Source organism: Corvus hawaiiensis, chromosome Z (genome assembly GCF_020740725.1).
Source record: "Corvus hawaiiensis isolate bCorHaw1 chromosome Z, bCorHaw1.pri.cur, whole genome shotgun sequence".
In the NCBI taxonomy this organism is placed as follows: Eukaryota; Metazoa; Chordata; class Aves; order Passeriformes; family Corvidae; genus Corvus; species Corvus hawaiiensis.
This window is the reverse complement of record NC_063255.1, coordinates 854,857-878,229: the sequence shown is the minus strand read 5'-3', so window position 1 is coordinate 878,229 and position 23,373 is coordinate 854,857. Positions and strand designations below refer to the sequence as shown.

Genomic DNA, 23,373 nt, shown 5'->3' with positions numbered 1-23,373 from the left:
GAAAACACTGCAACTCCCCACCTGTACATGGAGGCAAGGAACTGCAACTCCATCCCAGAGCAAGGAAATGTGCAGCAGGCATCTTTGGGAGTTCTCCTTCTCATTTGTCAGGCACATAAAAGCCTCTCTATAAACTTGAGTTGCCAGACAATTATTGTCCACACATGTTCTACCGCAGAGAGCTCCGAGACTGCTTTTGTCATCCCACTCCTGTTTTTAGGGAATGCAGGAGATGCCCATCAGTCCTACCACAGCCAAAGGAATAAATCGTCCACCTAAATTGCAGGAAACTCTTCCAAAACACTCCCATGTTTAAAAACAAAATGCCCTGGCTTTAAGCAGCAAAAGAAACTCACCTGAAGATTTTAATTCCCAAAAAATATTCCATCAGCAAACGGCACTCTCTAATCCTAAAGACTTCTTTTCCTGGTGCTTATCCTCAGATACTTGTTTTATTTATTTAACTGCAACAGCCTTCAATTCTGCTTCAATTCTAATGCACAAAATTCATTTGCACACGAGAGGTTTTGACTATCGTCCCTGACAGACAAAGAGAGGCTTTGGAATTGGAAATAAAAAATTCTCCAAGGCTCAAATTACTAGAGGAAAAAGATAAATCTACTGTAAAACTAGAGCAATTTTCAGCAATGATTACACAGAGGAGAAGTCCAGGGGTTTTTAAAAAATCAGAAATGTGTGGCAGTACTCTAAAAACCTCCCAGGCTTGTGGAAATAATAATAATAACAATAATAATAATAATAATAAAAATCAGAGTAAGAATAACCAGTGCTTAGGAATAATTCCGCTGCAATCCCAACGAATCTGCTCCCCACAAGAGATTAAAGCACCACAACAAAGGTAATGCCTATGGATAAATAAATCCCAACGTTTTCACTACGGATGGAACAAAAAACAGTACATACTTGAGCCAGTAAAATGTCCACTTGCCAAGGAAGTTGGTCCATTTTTCCCACTGCTCACAGGAGGTGAAAACATCTAAAAAAAACAAAGAGGCATTACTAGTGCAAAACAAGCAATTCCCGAGTCCACTGGCAGTCCAAAGTTCCTTGCACGTTCCTTAGGAGTTTCTCTCCCCCGAACCATCATCCCCCACAGCCCTGCAAAGGCGTCCAGATTCCTTCCAGCCCCCACCGCCCCTCGCCACCAGCATCCCGCTTTTATTAGGCTCATTAGCTTCCCAATCTGCCCTTCCCGAAGCCTTTGAGCCATGCCAGTGCCCAGCAGTTCTCCAGGCTGGGAAGCGGGGCTCGCTCCCCTCTCCCCGCCGACAAAGGCAGAAAAAGTTGGGATGGGTCGCAACCTTGGTCATCAACGTAGCAACGTCCATTTCCATCCCGCTCCAGGATTTGCCTGGCATGTGGGAACCCAAATAATAATAATCCAAAGTGCCACCTGCCCTAAATTCTCATTCCGTCTCTCCCACCGAGCAATTGGAAGCCAGGCTCGCTCCTCGCCCCCTCTCCCTCCCTCTCGCGCTCCTCTCTCTCTTCCCAGCGTTTATTTCGACCCTAATTGGTTTCTCCCTTCTCCGACGTGTCTAGTGGATAATACGCACCTTCCCTGAGTCAGAGCCTGCAAAAAGCCAAGGAACAAATGGGAAAAGTGCACCAACAAGCAGAGAGGGGGCTGCGAAGCTGCCGCAGGCTACGATTCCTGGCCAAACTTCCCCAAGCCATCCCTCGCAAGCCGAGGCTGGAGCAGCAGCACCAGCCTGGAGCACACAGGGGAACGGGGGGGCCTTGCTGGGCTTTAGGAGCAGACCTGCATCTCCGAGCAAAAGCTCTTCCCTAAAATAAATAACTAAGTGGATAGAGAGATATTCCTGACATATTGGGGGGAAGGGAGGGGATGGGGAGAGGAAGGAAGGGGCTGGAGGGGGAGGGGGAGCCTGACAAAACTAGACAAGTGCACGCGTCCGGCGGAACGTTCGGCCTCCAAACCAGCCCAGGGGGAAAAAATCCCTCTTTCCTTCAAAAATCACTCCCAAATCCTAGCTAGGGCAGGTAGGAGAAGGTTGGAGCAGTTTTAATGCCAGCAGAAGCCATAGGAGATTTCAGGGAAAACTTTAAACTGAGACAGTCGTGGATTTCTTTGCACTTTCCATGTGCCAAAATCGAAACAAGGGAAGAACCGAAAGGAGAATATCAGCGACTCATTAGCAATTAATTAGATCATGTGCCAACAATGCTCGAAAATCTAAAGCACAATAAAAGTGCAATATTGGTACGATGGAATTATGAGAAATGGTCAGTTTTTGGGGCATTTCTTTTGGCAGGAATGATTTGAGCCGTCCGAGACATGAAACCAAGCTGCGAACGCGCCTGCATCTCCCATCACACACAATCAGAAAGACTAAAAATACTCAGTTTGGATTTTTTTTTAAGCGAAAAAAATATTTACCATGCTTCTAGCTGCTGATTAAAAATTGCCCAATGTACTTAGAGCACAGTTTGGGGTTGGTTTTGTTGCTTTAGGGTTTTTTTTGGCTGGATTTTTTTTGTTAACAGAGCAGCTAGAAGATATTTATTATTTTTTTTTACAGCTGTTGCTAATTTCCACCGTTGTTTCTTACCGCACTGAAATCCAGTAAATCACTCAGTTCTTTGTCCGTCCCTAAGGCAGCCATTCGCTGTTGGTGATGCATTTTAGCAAAATCACACAAACCTAGAAACATGGAAATAACCGCAATCAGAAATCCCGAGCCTTGCAGGAAACACAGTCGGATTTTGCTTTTTCAAGGGGGGTCGGGGGGTGGGTGGTTGAGAAGAAGAAGGGAGGGAAAAAAAGATGGAGGGGCAGCAAAAAAAAAAAAAACAACAACAAGAAAAAAAAAAAGCGATATTGTATTTCCAAAGAGGCGAGCGAAACCCGGGAACATCCACTCTTAAACCCAAATCCGGAGGAGAGAAAAAAAGGCAAAGCCTCGCTCCCGGAGCATCATTTATGCAACAGGAGGTTCAGCGAGGAATGAATGAGGATCCCAGAGAAGAAACTACAGCCATCCGCTCCCAACTTTTTCCCTTCTCCTTCTTCCACGCAAAGTAGCGTTTGGAGGCAGAAACGGCAAAGAGCGAGGAGGAAAAAAAGCCACGGCGAGATGCGAAGTGCAGGTTCCGGGGGCGGGGGGGCAGCGGGGGACAATTAGCCCCGATTCCTAATTTGCGGAGAGGAGGGGGGGGATAAGGCCGACAACAACCCGGGAGCGGCTCGGGCCTGTGCGGAGGCAGCGCCCGGGGGGAGGGGAGCCGAGGGAAGGGAAGGGAAGGGAAGAGGGAAGGGGCGCGGAGCCCAGCCCAGCGCAGCGGCCCCGACCCCGCCGAGCCCCGGCGCCGCCTCCGTACCCGCCGCCGCCGCTCATGGAGCTCCGCGCTCGGCTCCCGCCCGCTCCCGCCGCACTTTTCCAAGGATTCCACGTTGGATTCGCCCAGCTCGCGCACACACATGGCGAAGCGCGTTTATACGGGGCCGCGGACGCACGTGACGCGGGCACTTGGCCGAAAGGAACAATATTTTTTTCCCCCTTGGATTACCCGTTCCCTTCGTCTTCTTGTTTTTTATATTTTTTATCTATAATCCTGCTTTGTTTTGGTTGGTTTACTCCCGCCCCCCGGCTCAATCCCATCGCCCAGCTTTCCCATTTTCCCAGAGCATCACTGCAAAGTTCGCAAAGCAGCCCCTTGGATTTACGCGCAAGTTTTTGGGGATGCTGCCAGCCCCCCCGTCCCCTTACCCTTCCTTCTTCCCTCATCCCTCTGCCACTTTTATTCCATATTTTCCTCTCACAGGCCAGACACCACTAAAAAGAACTCCTTGGAGTTCATTTTCCGGTAGGAAATAAAGCAGCGAGTCCCCGCGTCTGCACCTTGGTGTATCTCCCACACGTGTAGTTACACCGTGTCTATGCAATGTATATACAATGTATAGATTTACACAGCCCGGAACTTGCACTTTCTTTCTTTCTTTTTTTTTTTTTTTTTTTTAAATAACACATCGGGATCGACAATTTCAATCAAAAAATAAAAATGAAAGCAAAAAAAAAAAAAAAACCACAGACAAGTTAGTCTAACAGCAAATTGGAACTTTACCTTAAATGGCCACAAATATGTTCACAATATTCCAAGGGGGGAAAAAAAAGGAAAAAAAAGGAATAAAAATAATCAAAATAAAAAGAGAGGAATCTTCTGCCAAAGTGCTTTATTGTCTCACACGTGTGTGACCCTCCAAAACCACCAAAAAGTAGGGGAAGTGTCAGTCCTGCTCCGGTTTATTCCACAGCTTTACAGGCACCCTACACCTGGCTTTGTTGGGATTTGAGGGGCCCGGCCACCGGCCACAAAAAAAATATAAATTAGAGAAAAAAATTTAAAAATTAAAAACCAAGGAAAAAAAAAAAAGGAAAAAAAGAAGGTCCGACAACTTTTGCCCTATTGTTTTTACAGACACATGGTGACGGGCTCGCAGCGCCGCAGCTCTCGGGGACTTGCCCCCTCCTTGTCCTTCCTTAAAAAAAACCAAAAACCAAAAAACCCAAATCCCAAAAAAAACAGGCGACTCCCCCCTCGGGGGAGCGCGGGGCCGCCCGTTCCCCAACTTGGTCCAAGTTTAGAGCAGCGCCCGCCGCCTCCTCCGGCTCAGCAGCGCGGCCTCCCCCGCCGAGCCGCGGCCGATCGCATCCCGCCCGGGCAGCCGCATCGCCCGCCGCTCACATCCGGGCAATGCCCGCCGCCTTATAAGCGCCGCCGCCGCCGCTCGCAGACAATGACGAGGAGGAGGAGGAGGAGGAGGAGGGCGGGAGGAAGCGGGCGGGACGGCGCGGCGGGGCTCACAAGATGGAGGGACCCCGCCGCCCCTCACACCGCGCTGCGCCCCTCACGTGTTCCCGCGCAAACCCAGGGGGATCCGCGCCCGCCGCACCGCCGGGCCCGCAGCGCAGCCCTGACGGCTTCTGCGCCACTCGGCCATGAGCGCAGCCGGGAGGGGCTTCGCGCCCCCAGCCCTCAGCACCCCCGGGAGGGCTTTCAGCACCCTCAGCACCCCCGGGAGGGCTTTCAGCACCCTCAGCCATGATCAGACCCCGGGAGCGCTTTCAGGCCCCTCAGCAAGACCCGGGAGGGCTTTCAGGCCCCTCAGCACACCCTGGAGGCGTTTCAGCACCCTCCGCCATGATCAGACCCCGGGAGGGCTTTCAGGCACCTCAGCACACTCGGGAGGGTTTCAGCACCCTCCGCCATGATCAGACCCCGGGAGGGGTTTCAGCACCCTCAGTACACCCGGGAGGGCTTTCAGCACCGTCAGCAAGACCCGTGAGGGTTCAGGCTCCTCAGCACACCTGGGAGGGGTTTCAGCACCCTCAGCCATGATCAGACTCCGGGAGGGCTTTCAGGCCCCTCAGCACACTCGGGAGGCGTTTCAGCACCCTCCGCCATGGTCAGACCCCGGGAGGGCTTTCAGCACCCTCAGGAAGACCCGGGAGGGCTTTCAGGCCCTTGAGCACACCCAGGAGGGGTTTCAGAGCCCTCAGCCACGAGCAGACCCCATCAAGGGTTTCAGCCCCCTCAGCAGGCCCGCGAGGGCTTTCAGACCCCTCCAGCAGACCCGTGAAGGGTTTCAGAGCCCTCAGCAGGCCCTCGAAGGGTTTTAGGCCCCTGAGCGCCCCCAGCCCTCAGAAAACGTTGTGAGAGGTTTCGCGCAGACCCCTCAGACGACCCTCGAGGCGTTTCAGACCCCTCAGCCCGCCCAGCCCTCAGCAAACCCTGTGAGGGGTTTCGCGCGCCCTCTTACCATGACCAGACGCCATGAGTGGTTACAGCCTCCTCAGCAGTCCCCCGAGGGGTTTCAGCTCCCGCAGACTCTCGAAGGGTTTCGCGCCCCTCAGCCATGATCAGATGCCGTGAGGGGTTTCGGTCCCCACAGACCCGCCAAGGGTTCCTCGCACTCCCGGCCCTCAACCGACGCCATGAGGGGCTCGCGACGCTCCGCCGTGAGAGGCTCGCGCCCCGCCCAGTCCGTGGTGGCCGCCGGGACGGCTCTGGCCCCACCCTCAGCCCTCGGAGGACCCTCGAAGTCTCGCGCCTTCCGTTTTCGCGCCTTTTCTTTCGCGCCGCTGATCAGACGCCGTGAGGGGCTTCAGCCCCCTCAGCTCCCTCAGACTTCAGCAAACTCTGAGGGATTTCAGCCCCTCAGCCATGATAAAGGCGCCGTGAGGGGCTTCAGCCCCCTCAGCTCCCTCAGACTTTAGCAAACTCTGAGGGATTTCAGCCCCTCAGCCATGATAAAGGCGCCGTGAGGGGCTTCAGCCCCCTCAGCTCCCTCAGCCTTCAGCAAACTCTGAGGGATTTCAGCCCCTCAGCCATGACCAAGACGCTGTGAGGGGCTTCAGCCCCCTCAGCTCCCTCAGCCTTCAGCAAACTCCGTGAGGGACTTCAGCTTCTCAGCCATGATCAAGATGCGGTGAGGGGCTTCAGACGCCTCAGCTCCCTCAAGCTTCAGCAAATTCTGAGGGATTTCAGCCATGATCAAGATGCGGTGAGGGGCTTCAGCCCCCTCAGCTCCCTCAGCCTTCAGCAAACTCCATGAGGCATTTCAGCCATGATCAAGATGCAGTGAGGGGCTTCAGCCCCCTCAGCTCCCTCAAGCTTCAGCAAACTCTGAGGGATTTCAGCCCCTCAGCCATGACCAAGACGCTGTGAGGGGCTTCAGACACCTCAGCTCCCTCAGCAAAGCCTGTGAGGGATTTCAGCTCCTCAGTCATGACCAAGACGCTGTGAGGGGCTTCAGACACCTCAGCTCCCTCATCAAAGCCTGTGAAGGATTTCAGCCCCTCAGCCATGATCTGACCGTTGAAGGCTTTCAACCCGTTCAGCCCTCAGTATCCCGTTAAAAAAGGTAGGTTTGAATTATTCCTGTTAAAATATTTTTTGGGTGCTGAGCTCCCAATGGGCCGGTGCATAAGCAGGCACTGGAAATGAAAATAAAGAAGAGAATGGGGAAAGGCGGAGGGAGGGGGAATGGTATAAAATTGTGGAATGGTTTGGGTTGGAAGGGTCTGTCACTAGACCAGAATGCTCCAAGCCCCATCCAACCTAGCCTTGAACACTTCCAGGGATGCTTCCTTCAAATTAATGAGGAATTTGGTTAATAACGGGCTCTGAGGTTTTATCTGGAAATTAAGTAGGAAAAGGGCTAAATCAACTGCCACCCTGGCCCTGGTCTTATTAATTTTCCAGTTTTAATCCTCTGGATTTTATACTATCCCCATATGTCCTGTTTTCAGCATGTCACAGGAATTCTATGTGGAGAATTGGCTGAGCAGTGGGGCCTTTGGCCACCTCAGAATTCACAGGAAGCAGCTGGGAAGCTGAACTGCCCCGTGAACATGGGAAGGGGTGGTAAAAGTACAGGATTTAGCCAAAAAGTCACATCTTGAGGTTCTTGAACTCCAAAAGGATTTTTTTCTGCTCTCCATAGACTTTAATACCAGGATAGCAAAGCACCAGACTGCATTTTATTCCCATTTGGGGCTATGATCGTGCCTTTTGCCATTCCTATAAAAATCCATCAAAATGTGGCTTGATATAAATCCATGAAAAAAGTGAGTATGCACCTTCTCAGTGGATTTATGGAGTTGCAGATAAACTTGGGAAATTTTATTGGACTCCCCTTCCCTGGAAGTGTCCAAGGCCAGGTTGGATAGGGCTTAGAGCAGCCTGGTTCGTGAGCAGAGGGGATGGAACTGGAGAATCCTTAGAATCCCAAACCATTCCATGACTCTATGGTGATGCTGAAAATAAGTTGATTAATGTTATGAAGCTGCAGTAGCTGATGCCGTGAATGAATCCATGTGATCCGGAGCTGCCACATTGGGTTTTGTGATAAAACAGAAGTGGAACAAAGTTGCGCTTAATAAATTTTATAGGATAAACCCCCAAATCACCGAAGTGTTTGTTTCTCCACCTCCCAAAAATAAACAAGTGGGAAAATGGAGCAAAAAAGCCTTATAATTTCCATGCAGTTTCTCCCTTTGTGCTTCCTTGTTATGAGTCAACATGAGGCTGCTTTGGGTTAGAGGGGAAACTTGCTAATTTCAGTGCAGCTAAACAAAGAACGCGTTTCATTCACTGCCTCAGAAACACTGCAGATTTCCATGGGAAGGTGCTCGTGGAGGTGGGAAAATATTCTTCTGTGCTTGTCTGAATTCCGATTGAAATTTGGTTTGTTTTCTAATTCCCTAATGAAAGAGGATGTTTGATTTCAATTAAAGTGAAATGTCATCATTTTAGGTCGTACTAATGGGTATGGAATACTGCAGTCCATTAGGGAGAAAACAGTGGATTTGGGAAAAGGCCAAGAGATGCAGGGGATGTAAAGAGATTTTCCATGTATTTTCAATTTTTGTAATGGGCATATGTAGGTCATTATGGAAATCCATGGGTTGTGATGACAGGAATACAGAAAATACAATAAAGCAATCTCTTATCAAGATTTCAGCAGGAATTGTTCATATTTCCTAAAGAACCAGCATCTGGAAAAAGGTTTGGAGTAACCTGGGCTAGTGGAAGGTGTCCCTGCCCATGGCAGGGGGATGATCCTTAAAATCCCTTGCTCCAAGCCTCTTCCAGCCCAGCCTTGAACAATTCCAGGGCTGGGGCATCCACAGCTTCTCTGGGAATATGAATGGGAATATGAGGGAAACCCTCTGGGAGAGTTTATGAGATTTAAAAGTTTATTCCCCCATATGGTATTCTTTAAATTATTGAGTGTTTTTTTAAGTCTCTCGACTGTTGGCAAAAGTTTGTTGTTGTTCTTATTGTGAATTGTTTTATATCTTGTTTTATATCTTATTTTTGTTATTACTGTTTGTTATTAAGCCTGGACCCGTCGATCATGGGGGATCCTTGGGTTGAGTCCCGTGCGCTGCCATCCGTCGCTCGTCCTGATAATTGAATTAAAAGCTGCTGTAAAAAATACATGGGAATAAGAATGGGAGAGGGATGAAGAAGGAAATAATTGGGGGAATACATGGTGGCTGGATTAGTTATTATCCCAATTAGCTGCCTGAATTAGCTCCTTGACAAGGAACACAGAGGGAAGAATAAAGGGCCATCGGTGACAAGGCCAGTTTTTAGGGAAGCTGCTCCTCTAAGTGTATTATGATTGCAATATAAAGAGCTGCAGGTTTCAGTTAAATGGATTTTGATTCTGCTTATTTTTCTAACAGTAGATTTGTTTCACTTCCATATTAATCTCCTTTTATTAAACCATAGAAATTCCAACCTTTGTTTTTCTGGGAGCAGCCTAGGACATAATCTAACTTTACAAAAAATTAGAAGTATTTGTGCTTAGTAAAGAGATAGAGGTTGGATTTAAATCCTGTGAACTGGACACACAATTATGGCATTTCCAGCTCTAGAAGAAGTTGATTATTTGAAATGAACACAAGGAAGGAAATTCTATTTGAATTAATTTTCATGGCAAACTGGTTTCAATGTTTTGGAGGGAAACAAATTCCTTTTTAAAGTAGCGGCCTCAAGCTGTGCCAGGGGAGGTTCAGGTTGGACATCAGGAGGAATTTCTTCATGGAAAGGGTGGTCAGGCGTAGGAATACCTAAAAATTACTGAAATAATAGGCTCAAACCTACTGAATTTAATTAACTAAAGTTAAATGAATGCCCATTGTGACTTGGGGATGGGAAGAGGCTGGGTGTGAGGTCACCCGGAGAAGCTGTGCCTGCCCCATCCTTGGAGTGCTCAGGGCCAGGTTGGGCAGGGCTTGGAGCAGCCTGGGCTGGTGGAACTCCCCAGCAGAGGTCTGGTTGGAGCTCCCAGACATTCCAGTTGGAGCATGGGAGACACAGACGTGTTTCTGCACTGTCTCTGGGCCACCTCCCACACACGAGATGGGAACACGGGCAGGGACACAGGATCTCCCTCCCCACTTGTGCTCCTTAGGAAGAGCTGCAAATGCAGCCTCAGAACCTCTGGCTGCAATGTTCTGTCACTCCTTATTGGGCACTAAATGTAATAAATAAATACCTAATACTAGTTCAGAAGCAGTCATGGAAATGCACGGAGTTCTCCCTAAAAGCTCCTGTTCCCCAGCAGGAATTCTAGGGCCTTGCCCAGCCCCATTGATTATGTTGTCTGTAGAGAGGGAGCTGAAAAGAAATGAGGAATTAGGGGGAAAAAAGCGTGAGAGGGAGGGAACACAAAGCCAAACTGCATCTGGCCAGTGCAAAGGATCCTTGCATCCCAAATGTTCTCCTTGTCACTGTGAATATTGAGTCACAAGTGGAATATTTTCAATAGTCAGGATCATCCCAGTGGTGGTTTAGCCTTGTGGGGAATATTGAACTGCTCATCCTCACCCATGGCATTACTCGGGAGCTGGTGGGTTTGGTGGGGAATCATGCAGACACAGCTGGTGTGCACATTCCCACTGGATCTGCCGAGAGCTCCAGGCACATCCTTGAGAGCCTTTCCAAGGGAAAGGACACATTGTGCTGCCTTCCGAGTCATGGAATCCTGAATGGTTTGGGTTGGAAGGGACCTTAAAGATCACCTCATTCCACCCCCTGCCGTGGGCAGGAACACCTTCCACTATCCCAGGTTGCTCCAAGCCCCAGCCTGGCCTTGGACACTTGCAGGGATAAAGGTGTTCAAGCCCAAGCTGGATGAGGCTGGAGCCAGGGATTTACACCAGCCGAGTAATAAATGAGGATCATTTATAACACAACTCAGCTGGCATGGAGCTTCCCTCCTGTCCTGTGTGTGCTTGGAGGGGACACGGCTTCGCACCTGTCAGTGGGTGCTCCATGGCTGCATTGGGAAAGGTGCAGCAGCCAGGAGATCCATAGGATGAGGCTTTCCAGGTCTGGTCTGAGGCTAAGATGCCTCCAGCTGGCATCTCCCGGCACTCAAGGCTGGTTCTTGCTTGCAGTCACCGCCTGAGAAAGCGTCTCCCTGCTGAGTACACAATGATCCTGCAAATCAGCAGGAATGCCTGCCGCCGGCTCGGGTCCTTCCTGAGGGTTACAGCTCCTGCATCCAAACACGAAGACAGCCTGGAATGTCAGATGCCTGAGCTGGTGATGGCTGGGTGAAGTCAGGCTGGCTCAGGGGAACTTTGCTGGGGAGAGGCTGTGGGTGAGGTCACCCAGAGCAGCTGTGGCTGCCCCTGGATTCCTGGCAGTGCCCAAGGCCAGGCTGGATGGGGCTTGGAGCAACCTGGGATAGTGGAAGATGTCGCTGCCATGGCAGGGGTGGAACGAGATGAGCTTTAAGGTCCTTCCCACCCGAACCGTTCTGGGATTCTGAGATTCCAATTTCATCACCAGGAAGCACGAGGAAGGTGAGGGGTCAGGGGACCAGAGGAGCGAGGCAGGGTGGGGAAAGTAAAGCCGTGTTTCCCGCATGGATAACTCCCCAACAATCTGCTGGAGGAGGGATTTGGTCTCCTCCTGAAACCCCAAACCAGCCTGATTTGAATTTGCCAAGCACCTGTGAAAGAATGCAGCTGCAAGGCCCTGGGAAAACAATGGGAACTGTGACAGTTCATTATTATAAGGCAGCCCCGAGATTTATTTGGGAAAGTTATTGATACAGAATTCCACTGGAGGACACAGTGGCATTCCCGAGGTATGCCAGGGAGCAGCTAGCTAGGGTTGTGGATGTGTGTACATCATGTAAACCCCAGTACGGGAACGGGGACAGCTTACTGGGTCTGTCAGACAGCAAAACAAATGGAGGAGGACTGATTGCTTCAGCATTTCCTTCCCTTATTTTTATTCCATATTCATTTGATAGGTTGGGATTTTTCCTTGTTTGCTGTTTTTTTTGTAGTTTGCTCTGGCTATTTTTTTTCTAGTGAAGCAAGGGTTTGGAAAGTGCAGGCAGCATTTCAAACTGTGATCTGCACAGATGGGAATGAAGGAACATTCTCCAGGCGAAAATTGTTCTCGGAGACATTTGGATTGAGCAGGATTTGTCTCTGTGCGAGGTGGAACATCCTGATTTCCACCAAGAGGGCGCTTGGGCAGCACAGTAGTGGTGGTGGTGGTGACAGGCCAGAGGACACCTCCCACCAGCCAGTGCCCAGCCAGCGGGTCCAGCCCACTGGATGCAACCTGTGCTTCCATGGGGGAAGCATAGTGCAAGGCACAATAATCCACAGAAAGGGTTGTCCCATGGAAAAATCCTCAGGATCAAGCTGCTGAGGTGGTTTGCTGGTGTTGTGTCCTTACAAATCTTGCTGCTTTTAATGAGTGTGAGGTGTGTGTGTAGCCCGCACTTTGATGAAGAGTTTCTGTCACCACAAGCAGCAGTTACAAATGATGGGGTGGGCAGGAATGGGCTGGGCAAATCCAAAACAATTTGCTTTCCATAGATTAGCAGCTCCTAAAGAGATCCCACATTCATCCGGGAGAGATTTTCACGGAGTCCAGGGTGCAGTGTCAGAGAGAGGCTTCGCTGCCCATGTCTTGTGTTTTTCCCCACTTCCCTCCTCTCTTCCCTCCTCCTCCTTTTCGTTTCCAAACTGAATTTCCTGGTTTCCAGATGCAACTGCAATATAGCGTGGAAATAAAAGCAAGCAGTTAAATTGTCGGAGCCCATAATCTCCCAAAGAAAAAGGGTGGATCATCCAACTCCGTTTTCCTGCTTATGGGTCCCTGTTGCTGTACTAGTGGTAAATACACGAGGAACTCAGCTCATCAAATTTTTAAGCACAGGATGCACAAAGGAAGCTCCAGAGTGTCTGGAAAAGCTCGTGGCATCGGTCAAAGGCAGCTCTTGGGGCTGAGGCGTCGCCAGCTTCCCATTCATCATCGCTTCCCTTCCATCTCTGCATTCCTTTTGTTCTCTAAACCCTAAATTTCCATGGTTTAATTTTCCTCCTCTCCTGGAATGGCTTTGCAAATGCTTAGCCTTAAGTAATAGTCAGTAAAGGCAAATTACCTTAAATCAAGCAAGGGTTATCTAATTTAGAAAATAGGAAATAGAGAGAAAATCAAACTAAATGAAATGCAAACAGGATAATTCATATCTAATCCATGGGCTTCTCAACAGGAGGAGTCTTTTAGTTGTGCTCAGTTGAGCGTCCGTTCTTAGCACAACTTACAGGACTGTGAGCCCCAACCAACTGCCTCTTTAGGCCCTGCACTCCCAAAATCCTAAGAAAATGGGATTTTTCACATCCATTTGTGCTCTCATCATAGCACCTCCAGCTGAGCTGCTCCTTCCTCAGTTTCCTTCACTGCTTTGATTGGCACACACCCACTTATCTGTACTTTCTATAAGCACGTGGAGATGGGATAGTGCCAGAGCAGGCTTTCCTATGACACCTAGACAAGACAGTCCATAGAATCCCACGCTGAGTTGGGGTGGGAGGGACTTAAAGATCATCTCCTTCCACCCTGGGACACCTTCCACTATCCCAGGTTGCTCCAAGCCCTGTCCAACCTGGCCTTGGACACTTCCAGGGATCCAGGGGCAGCCACAGCTGCTCTGGGCACTCTGTGCCAGAGCCTGCCCACCCTCCCAGGGAACAATTCCTTCCCAATATCCCATCCAAGCCTTCCCAGTTTCTCCACCCTTTAGTTCCCTTCCCTGCCTTTTTATTAATATGCAATGCACCGCCGACCCCCGGATTAATGAAGCTTATTACAGGATCCTGCTAGAAAGCTTTCCAGCTTCCTTCCAATTAACACACGGTGCTTCAGAGGAATCCTCGGAATACGGGGAGGTGTTTGGCAATTGCACAGCACCTTTTTTTCAGGCAACTTCACTTAAGATGTCCTTGTTAGATGAAAGACTCCTCAGATGCTGATTACCCCCTCCAGGCAGGTTCTTCATTGTTCTCCACACACAGGAATTGTTTTATATGTTTTATTTAGGTTAAGCTTAGAAGGATCATCTTGGTTTATTATGGAATCATGGAATGGTTTGGGTTGGAAGGGACCTCAAAGCTCATCTCATTCCACCCCCTGCCATGGGCAGGGACACCTTCCACTATCCCAGGTTGCTCCAAGCCCCATCCAACCTGGCCTTGAACACTCCCAGGGAAGGTGAGTCCACTCAGATAAGGGAATTTTAGATTGGCACATGAGAAAATGCACTGGGAGCTCCCCTTGCCATCCTGCCAGGATGGATCCTGGCATGGACTGGTTCCGAAACAAAGAACATTCCCAGCAATGCAGCTGCACCATGTCACCTGCTGCTGAGCTGCTCCGGTGTGTGCTCCGGAGAGCTTTCCCTGAGACTTCCAGCAGGAAATGCAGGACAGGCATCCCCGTGATCCGCTCCGGTGATGGTGTTTCCGGCACCTAATTCCTGGTTAATTATTCAATGCCAGGTTGGACAGGGCTTGGAGCAACCTGGGATAGTGGAAGGTGTCCCTGCCCGTGTGATGATCCTTAAAATCCCTTCCAACCCAAACCATTCCAGAATTCATTCTAGGATTCCATAACTTTCTCTGCACCAAATCCTGTAGCCAGGATTTTTGGTCCCGTTTCCATCCCAGTGCCTCCCAAGTCACACTTTACACCTGATGGCAAAATGAGGACAGTACTAGGTTATGCTTTCCATGGAGGGAAGCACCTGACCTCCATCCCTGAGCTCCTCAGTGCAAGGTGGGAGCACAGCCCTGCTCCCCTGGAGCCAGAGGCCTGGTCCAATCCAGGTTTTGTTCCCCTTCTCCCAGTTTTCCCACAGGTTGTGAGGAATTCCCAATGATTCCTTATCCAGTGAAACACTAACAATGAGAATCTTTCAAGGTTAGGAACACAATTTGGGCAAATGAGCAAACTATTGGGGAGGCTTCATTCCACTGCGGCAATTAAGAAGAAGGAATATCAGCAGGTCACATCTTGCTTCCGGTGCATTGGGAATTATTTTGCCATGGAGTTTGGAAGAAGCAGGATTGGGGTTGCACTTGGTATTTAAAGCAAACAAACCTATCTGTTAAATGAGACTGCGGAATGGGGCACGAAAGTAAAACCGAGACCGTTAAATTACAGATAAAGGGGGAAGAGTCCAAATTTTCCCAAATGTTCTCATTTTCCATTTTTTTCCTAACGACCGTCGTTATATTTTGATGTGGTTAATAATACAGCAGAGGTTAAATGAAACATGAAAAAGGGCTGTACATTAAAATTGAGATAACTCTTCCTTCAGTGAAGTGGAACCCAGCAGATGTAGCTGCACACTGTAATTGCTGCCTGTTTCCTGTCACTCTGATTAAGTTGCATTGTCCCTGCTCCAAGTGTAGGAATCAGTGGCTTCCCATAGGGCACAGCATGGGACAACTGGCTTCGGCAGGCAAATGACTCTGTGCACCTCCTGCTTGTCCTGGTAATGGTATAGACACACAATATACATTGATGACTCCTAAAATCAATAGGCTGTGCAGTGGGAGAGGCTCCGGGGCTTCCATGGGAGAGGCACTCCAGTCAAGGGCCGGGATTTTGGGAACAGTTCACTTCCCCAGTTCAGGAGGCCAAATAAGCCCAATGCCTGGCTGCTGTGTTAATTCTGGTTCTCAAGAGTTACTCTGCACCTTCTAGTGTTGTTCTTCTCCTCGTTCCAAAGCCGTGGGATCCCAGAATCACGGAATGGGGTGGGTTGGAAGGGAACTTAAGGACCATCCAGTTGCACCCCTCTGCGGGGGTGCAACCTTCCACTAGACCAGGTTGCTTCAAGCCCCATCCAGCCTGGCCCTGAGCACTTCCAGGGATAGGGAAATCACATCCTCTCTGTGCAGAAAGTCTCGCATTGTTCACTCTGTTCCCAATTATCCAGGTTTTCCTTTCAGGAACAAATCCCTACTTCAGGGATTAAACTGTAGGGTAAAATCCAGGACCTGGGTGGGGAATGCGAGGCTGGATTCCCTGCTGCCAGGAATTACAGGAGATCCACTGAACCCAGTGGGGTTACTCTGATTTCCAGCAGCTGTTGGACTTGCTGGAGAGGTCCAGAAAGTGCTTTTTCCATGTGATTCCGTTCAGAAAGAATGGGATGCGCCTCGTTCAGCCTTGCCCTACTTTTGTTCCGGAGTCATTCCACTGCTGTCATTCCACTGTGACATCAGTGCAAAGCAAGGCAGGCTCTGCTTGCAGAACCCCCACAAAGGTGACATCCCAGCAGAGCAGTAGAATCATGGAATTGTGGAATTATTTAGGCTGGAAAAGCCCTGTAATATCATCGAGTCAAATCATCCCCCAGCACTGCCAAGGCCATCACTAACCCCTGTCCCCAGGTGCCACATCCACACGGCTTTAAATCCCTCCAGGGATGGGGACTCCACCCCTGCCCTGGGCAACTGTGCCAGGGCAGGACAGCCCTTTCCACGAGGAAGTTTTCCGTAATATCCAGCCTAAACCTCCCCTGCTGTAACTTGAGGCTGTTTCCCCTTGTCCTGCCACTTGTAAAGTGGGAGAACAGACAGACTCCTAGGGAGTTACCCACTCCTTCAGCACCCCTATCCCTTTTCAAGCCTGAATCCCAGGTCAGAGGAGTATTTGGAGCTTCAGGGCTGATGCCAGAGGGGCAGCAGCCCAGCAGGAAGATCTGGAGTGCCCTGGTGTGATTCCAAACCCAGGGAATACTTCTCTTCCTGAGAATTTTTTGGTGGCTGAGGAACTGGAATGTTTTGCATCCTGAGTCTTCAAATGAGCATCAGCTGGGCAGGAGGGCTGTGGATTATGATTTGGGATTTAGGCATCTTTCCCTTCCAAGGCTGTGGCTGGCCCATCCCTGGAAGTGTCCAAGGCCAGGCTGGATGGAGCTTGCAGTGACCTGGGATAGTGGAAGGTGTCCCTGCCCATAGCAGGGAGAGGGATGAGATGGGCTTTAAGGTCCCTGCCAGCCCAACCTATGCTGGGATTCCAGGATTCTATAAAATCCCGTTTTGGCTGGTTAATCCCCAGTTGGATCTGGGGCCTTGCTTTCTAAAAATGGAAATTAATATTAAAAGTCGTTCCTTAACACATGTTTATTTTCTAATTTATAGAATGTACCTATTACACTCTCCAGACACATGTGCTTGATTATAATGATTATCGTATGTATTTTCCAAGGCACTCATCACCATAATATCAAATGTCATTAGAGAAATTAGGGAAGAGCAGCAGCATTCCTTCCAAGGAAAAGCCACTTTCCTCCTTTCCCACCACAGTAGTGAGAGCGCAGAAGCTCAGCTGATTTTCTGCCACTTTTGTTTCAGCTCGACACAAAACAACCAAATCCCCAGGGAAATGTGCAGCGTGCACCTGAAGCCAAAACCTCTGTGAAAATCCCATGTAAAAATGTCCTGGAACTGTGCAGGGAAGCACACTCCAGAACTGGGGCTGTCCAGCGAGTCCTGCTTTTCCTCCCTGTCCCCCAGCCAGCACAGGCACTCACAGCATCCTGGTTATTGGCAGGAGCTGAGGGAGGAGGAAAACACAAGGAGCAGCAGATCCTGAGCTCAGGTTTAGGGTCACAAACCCTGACTTGAATCCCGGTTGCTGCTCCCAGGGGCACTTTTTCCTAATGTAAAGATTTCCTGATGGAAATTCCGATTTCTGGAGCAAAACCCGATTTCAGGCCTTGGGAGGAGATAAGTGAGGTGCCGAGGGATTTACGTGATGCTCCATGTGTCTTCCCAGAGGTGGAAGATACGGATCTGGATTGGTTTAGGAGAGCCCAGGGGTTTTTATTTCAATATTTACTTCTTTAAGCTCCAGCAGAGGAGGGAAACAGCTGGAGATGACACAGACATCCCACTATTCCAGACCTAGCTGGTTTGTCTGGAAGACACGTGTTGGATTTCAAGCCTGTGTGTGTCCAAGGGCAGGAAGAGGGGGGCTGCTCCGGGGGGAGGCTCCCAGGTCCTTCCAGGGAAGGGGCCAGGGATAGCAGTCCACGGAGTGATCCACGGAAGAAGGTGCAGTTGGATGTGTCAGTGCCCTCCGTGCCCTGACAGCTACAATATTCCCTCTCTTTATTCCTAATTAATTAAAAATAAGCATTGCCTGGTTTGTTCTTCTGCAACAGCGTCACCTTCCCACATCCCAAGGTTTTCGAGCTGGCTTCCAGCAGTTCCTAGGGATTTAAGGTCTTGGCTTTGGCCACTGCTCAGCAGAAGAGTCCCTTAAATCCAGTCTGTGTCGTGGGGGTGAAGCAGCAGCAGGGAGCTGCCTTTGGATTGCTGACTCCGACTAAATCCTTGGGTTTTTTCTTCCTTTGCGTCATTTCTGTGATTATTTTTGTGCTTCATATGCTCAAAAATCCCTGGGGAATAGGGAAAAAAAATCTCTTTTTTTTTTTTTATATTTTTGCTTTGCAAGTCACTTTGTAAAGAAGCACTTTGGTGTCTTCAGAAGGTTGGAAACCCACCTGTTTCCTGGGAGGAAAGGCGGGAGCAGCCAGCCCGGTGGATCCCAGTGGGAACTTTAAGGGAAATGAAATATATTGGCCCCACACCTGGGAAGAGGGATTTGAAGTAGGATTTTCAGTCTCAAATCAAAGATTTGTTTTGCTTGTAGAAACAGAGCTGGGAGAACAGAGTGTTCCTCCTGCTCTGGCAGGGATTCCGCTCTGCCTCCGTGCATCCCGGCCATGCCAGCAGTGCTCCAGGGAAGGACTTACCTTGGAAAAGAAGGGCCAAACCAGGGGGAAAGGAACTGGTGGGGCTCAATGTGCTGCCTGCTCCCACTTGGGAGGACACTTGAACACTTCTAAGGTCACTTGGATAATCTAATCCTACTCAGGATGATATCTAGCTCCGGCAGGAACTCTTGGAAGGCTTTAAACAACATCCATCTTCATTATTTCCCACCCTCGTGTCTGTATGATTGATTCCTGCTAAATTTGGTTTAATTGCTCAGAAGGTCTTAAGGAATGACATTTGGAGAGAGCCAAATGGGATGTCTGAGCTCCCCCTGCTGCTCTGCCGCATGCAGCCACCCAGCACCCAGCACCCGCTGGTGCTCCGGGCTGGAAAACTCCAGGATGAACCAGGAGCTCTTTCCTACATGGGCAACGACCAGGGGGGTTTAGCTAAGGCTGAGTGCTAGTAGGTAACATGGACATTGGGAAGCATCCCAAATCCCAGATCCTTTGGGTTCAACCTTTCAGTTCATGTGCATACACGAGGCTGGTTGGAAAGGCAAGGGTCTGGAATTGGTTCCCAGTGGATCCATCGCCCAGGTCAGTGGCTCTGAGCTCCCTGGATGCAGCCAGGGCAGGAGGGGCTCTCACAGCACCCAGCTCCTGGGAAGTGCTCATGGCCCCACTTTAGTGGCTTCCCCTCCTCAGGAATGGGATCGGCTCTCCCTGCTGACTGAATTAGCAAATCAGGGCACTTCCTTAGGGCAGGAATCATGGAATCCCAGGGTGGTTTGGGTTGGAAGGGACCTCAAAGCTCATCTCATTCCAACTCCTACCATGGGCAGGGACACTTTCCACTATCCCAGGGTGCTCCAAGCCCCATCCAGCCTGGCCTTGGACACTTCCAAAGATCCAGGGACAGCCACAGCTTCTCTGGGCAACCTGTGCCAGGGCCTGCCCACCCTCACAGGGAAGGATTTCTTCCCAATATCCCATCTAACCCGGCTGTCCTGGATGGAGGTGAGGGGAGAGGGAAGGGAAAGCTGGAAGTAAATCCATATTTGTGCCCAAAAGATCAATAAACAGGGAGAAAGCCCCAGCAGGCAGAGGATGGTGAAGCAAATCCGACATTAACTACTCATTATTTACACACTGCCATCGCCACGAGCCGGTGCGTGGCCACAAAAGCTGCGGCAAGATCCCCATTTCCAAGCAGAGTTTTAATTATTTGTAAAAGCCTTCAATTGTTCACCAGATAATGTCATGGATTGGTCCTCCCAGTGTGAAGTGCAACCGTCCAGAACCCCCACAGTATTATAAATAGGCTTCGGAGCCGGGATTGATTGATGTTTGGCATAAAATCTATTCCTCGGAGCATGTGTATTCCTTCTGTTCACCAGTTTCATACAAATATACTTGGGCTGATTTTTTATTCAAATCTCCAATTTATGTTGGGTTTCAACTGTTAAATATTTAAAGGCTTTTTCATCTTTTTTTCCGTATCCCTCTTTTCTGTGCGATCTAGGGAAGTCTTGTGCCGAACACAAACAAGACTCGGAGATTTAGCACATTCCTGGGGGGGAGAGAAAAGCTTTATTAATTATATTGAGACTCAAATAATAGTCTTCCTTGACACTAATGTTCCATCAGTTCCAACCACAAGGATCCTGTGGGATAGCTTTAGAGCCCTTATCAGGATCGAGATTACGGCATTTATGGCTCCATAGAAGAAGGAATTTAATGAACGGCACTCGGAGTTTGAAGAGAGGGTCGGAAACAGGGCGATAGCGAGGGATAAAAACTACAGCCATGAGGAGTTATTCCAGGGGAGTCCCTGGCACTGCGCAAGGAAACATCAAATAAAACTGAGTCTAGAGTACTTTTTCAAGAATCTCCATAATTATTCCCGATTCCTCAGCTGGAGGATTCGTCCTTGTTCCACCTTGGCTGCCTCTGACAGCCGCGATCTCCGAGGAGCCGTGTCTTTGGCACGTCTCTCTTCCCAAGTCTTATTTAAGTTTTCACTTATCAAATCAATACTGGGAAATAACTTTATTGCGGAATTTTTCTGACATCAGTACTTTTATTCCATCCGCCCTTTTTTCTCTGTGGATTTCACTCTCCTCACCCTGGTGGCTGTGATTAATTCATTTATTCATGCCTTTGCAAGAGTGGGAGTCAGGAGGCCAGACCCAATTATGTCTTATTTATTATTTTGTGTATTAGAGTAAAATCTGGAGACATGGATGAAACAATGGCTGTATTCACAGAATCCCAGAATCGATTGGAAGGAGGCTGCAAAAGACCTCCAGGGTCTTTGGGTCCAACCTGTGACTGATCCCCACCAGAGCACTGAGTGCCACCTCCAGGGATGGGGACTCCACCGCTTCCCTGGGCAGCCCCTTCCAATCTTTCTTGTTCTTCTTATCATTGGAAATTCTAATTCCCGGTAAAAATCCCACGGCTTACCTGTTGCTCAAGCACGCAAACAGCCTGAAATTGATTTGGGGGTGCCTGTGGGGTTGGTGAGGGAAGGGAATAAAGAGATCATGGGGTGGTAATGTGCAGGAATGTTAGGGAGGAAATCAGGCTGCAGGATCTCAGAGTCTCGCCTAAAATCTACTTTAGCATTCAGATAATTCACCTGTATTTTAGAAGTGCTGAGAATTCCAACAGAGGTGGAAAATGTTCCCTTTAGATGGATATCAGGCCTCCAACAGGTTTCTGGCTCCTAGGTTGTTACCCTGGCTAAACTGGTGCCTTATTTAATGCCCCAATCACTGATACAATTTAATTGTACCTGTCGTGGTTTCTCAGGATCAGTTTCTCTCTGGGTGTAAAACCTGCACAAGGTCAGGAACCAAAACCAGGGAAAAGGGATGTTCCAATGCTCAGTGGAAGCTTAAACTAGGAATTAATTTATCTCTGGTAGCACTTGACAAAGCTCAGCTCCTGATGCCTCAGCCTTTATAGTCACATCTGTTAGTTTAGAGCATTTATTGGAGGAGCCTTGACAAAGACAAAAACAGATGATGGAAATCTCATCTGTCAAAACTGTTATTAAAGCTGGGAACAGTGTGAGGTTTGGTTTAAATTGAAAGCATCATTTATATTTTATCCAACGTTTTGCAAACAATCACACTGGGGAAGGATTTGGGGGGACCTGGAGAGCCCTCAGCGAAGCACAGCTCGTTACGGTGCTCTGCTTAATGCGCTGCGCAGGGGTGAGCAGGGGCCACTTCCCAGCACCTCTGCAGGAGGGGAGGGAGCTGGTGGGACCCGAGAGCTGGAAAATCACCTGTGCACAAAGGCTCGGCTATTAATCACCAGGGGAGCGGGAATATCAAACAGCTGGGAAGCTCCGATGTCACCTGAAATGGGAAAGGGGAAAGGCGGCTTCTCAGCCGCCCATTTCGGAGCTTTTCGCACAGAATCCCAGAATATCTGGGGGAAAGGGACCTTAAAGCCCATCCTGTTCCAGCCAGGGACACTTTCCACTAGGCCAGGTTGCTCCAGGCCCCATCCAAGCTGGCCCTGGCACAGGGTGCCCAGAGCAGCTGTGGCTGCCCCTGGATCCCTGACAGTGTCCCAGGCCAGGCGGGGTGGGGATAGTGGAAGGGGTCCCTGCCCATGGCGGGGCTGAGAAGTGATGATCTTCAAGGTCCCTTCCAACCCTAATTTTTCTGCAATTCTGTAATTCTTAATCTTCAAAAACTCTGGGAAAAGAATAAAATTCCAGCTTTTTTTCTCAATCTACTGGAATTCGAGCTGCAAAGAGGAATTGCCTTTATCAGCCAATCTGGGCCAAGGCACTGCTTGGAATTCCTAAGGGTAGTGGATGTTTTTCAGGCAAAAGAGATCCACTGACATCCCAAATCCCGTCTTTCCTGCCAGATTCCTAAATGGGGTTTAAATGAGTCAGAACAAGGTTCACAGAACAAGTTTTACATGGCAGAAAACGAAGCAGAGCCCATTTCCAAACCCAGCAATTGACTCCATGGAGCAGCCGAATCCCTCGGCTGCCATTCCAAACATTGATGGCTGAATTAAACTAATGATGGGGAGATCTCTGAGGAGTCAGGCTGGCAAGTGGGAATGGTGTTTTCCAAACATTCAGCATTAACCTAACTCTGCTCCATTGAAGTAAAACCCTGGCTGAGTTCAGTGGGAGCAGAGTGGTTCCATCCCTGCAGGAAGAGCCGAGATTCCCTGTGAGCCCTTCCAAAGTGTTGTGCTCTGTGCTGCAGGAGCCACCAGCAGCCCTCATATGTTCCAAAAAAACCTGAGCTTCAGTGTTCCTGTGGGCTTTCCTTGTGTTGTTTTCCATTACCTAGACCTGGGCTTCCACTGGAATATTTTATCTAACCTTATTCCAAACTTGGGAATTTGTATTCAGAATACTTCCAGGTCCAAGGTACTCCATTTGCCACTTTGCAAACTGGAAATGGGAATTTTTTTCCACAATTTAAGTCTTAAAATTGTCCTTGTTCTACCCTGATCCAATAATTTTGGGTTGTTTGGGTCCACTTTATGGATTTGTAGGATTTGTAGGATTTGGGATAGCTGACATTCCCTGAGGACACATGTACATATGTATCCCATCCCACCTCATCCCTCTCCATCCCTGGCAGTGTCCAAGGCCAGGCTGGACGGGGCTTGGAGCACCCTGGGATTGTGGAAGGTGGAATGAAATGATCCTTAAGCCCCTTTCCACCCAAACCGTTCTGGGATTCTGGGATTTTCCAAAGGCGTGGTGCCCCTGGAAGCAG

The 23,373-nt window shown here is 49.4% G+C and overlaps 1 protein-coding gene and 1 long non-coding RNA gene across 11 annotated transcripts in view; one reads left to right on the top strand and one right to left on the bottom strand.

Moving 5' to 3' along the window:
- Positions 1–4,733, bottom strand: part of LOC125320304 (transcription factor 4-like) — a 148,266-nt gene extending 143,533 nt beyond the window's left edge. For 3 of the 9 annotated variants that reach the window (XM_048292473.1, XM_048292475.1, XM_048292477.1), the window contains exons 1-2: positions 2,595–3,212; positions 925–997 (exon numbers count right to left, since the gene is read on the bottom strand). Coding sequence is in view for 5 of the 9 variants with exons in the window: in XM_048292477.1 (XP_048148434.1) it covers positions 925–966 (42 nt within the window). In the remaining 4 variants the exon portion in view is untranslated. The other 6 variants (XM_048292480.1, XM_048292471.1, XM_048292472.1 and 3 more) reach the window with 6 other exon arrangements.
- Positions 4,734–6,260: 1,527 nt separating this feature from the next.
- Positions 6,261–23,373, top strand: part of LOC125319673 — a 107,351-nt gene continuing 90,238 nt past the window's right edge. For both annotated transcript variants that reach the window (XR_007200853.1, XR_007200854.1), the window contains exon 1: positions 6,261–6,907. This is a non-coding gene — a long non-coding RNA (uncharacterized LOC125319673). The remainder of the gene's footprint in view (positions 6,908–23,373) is intronic.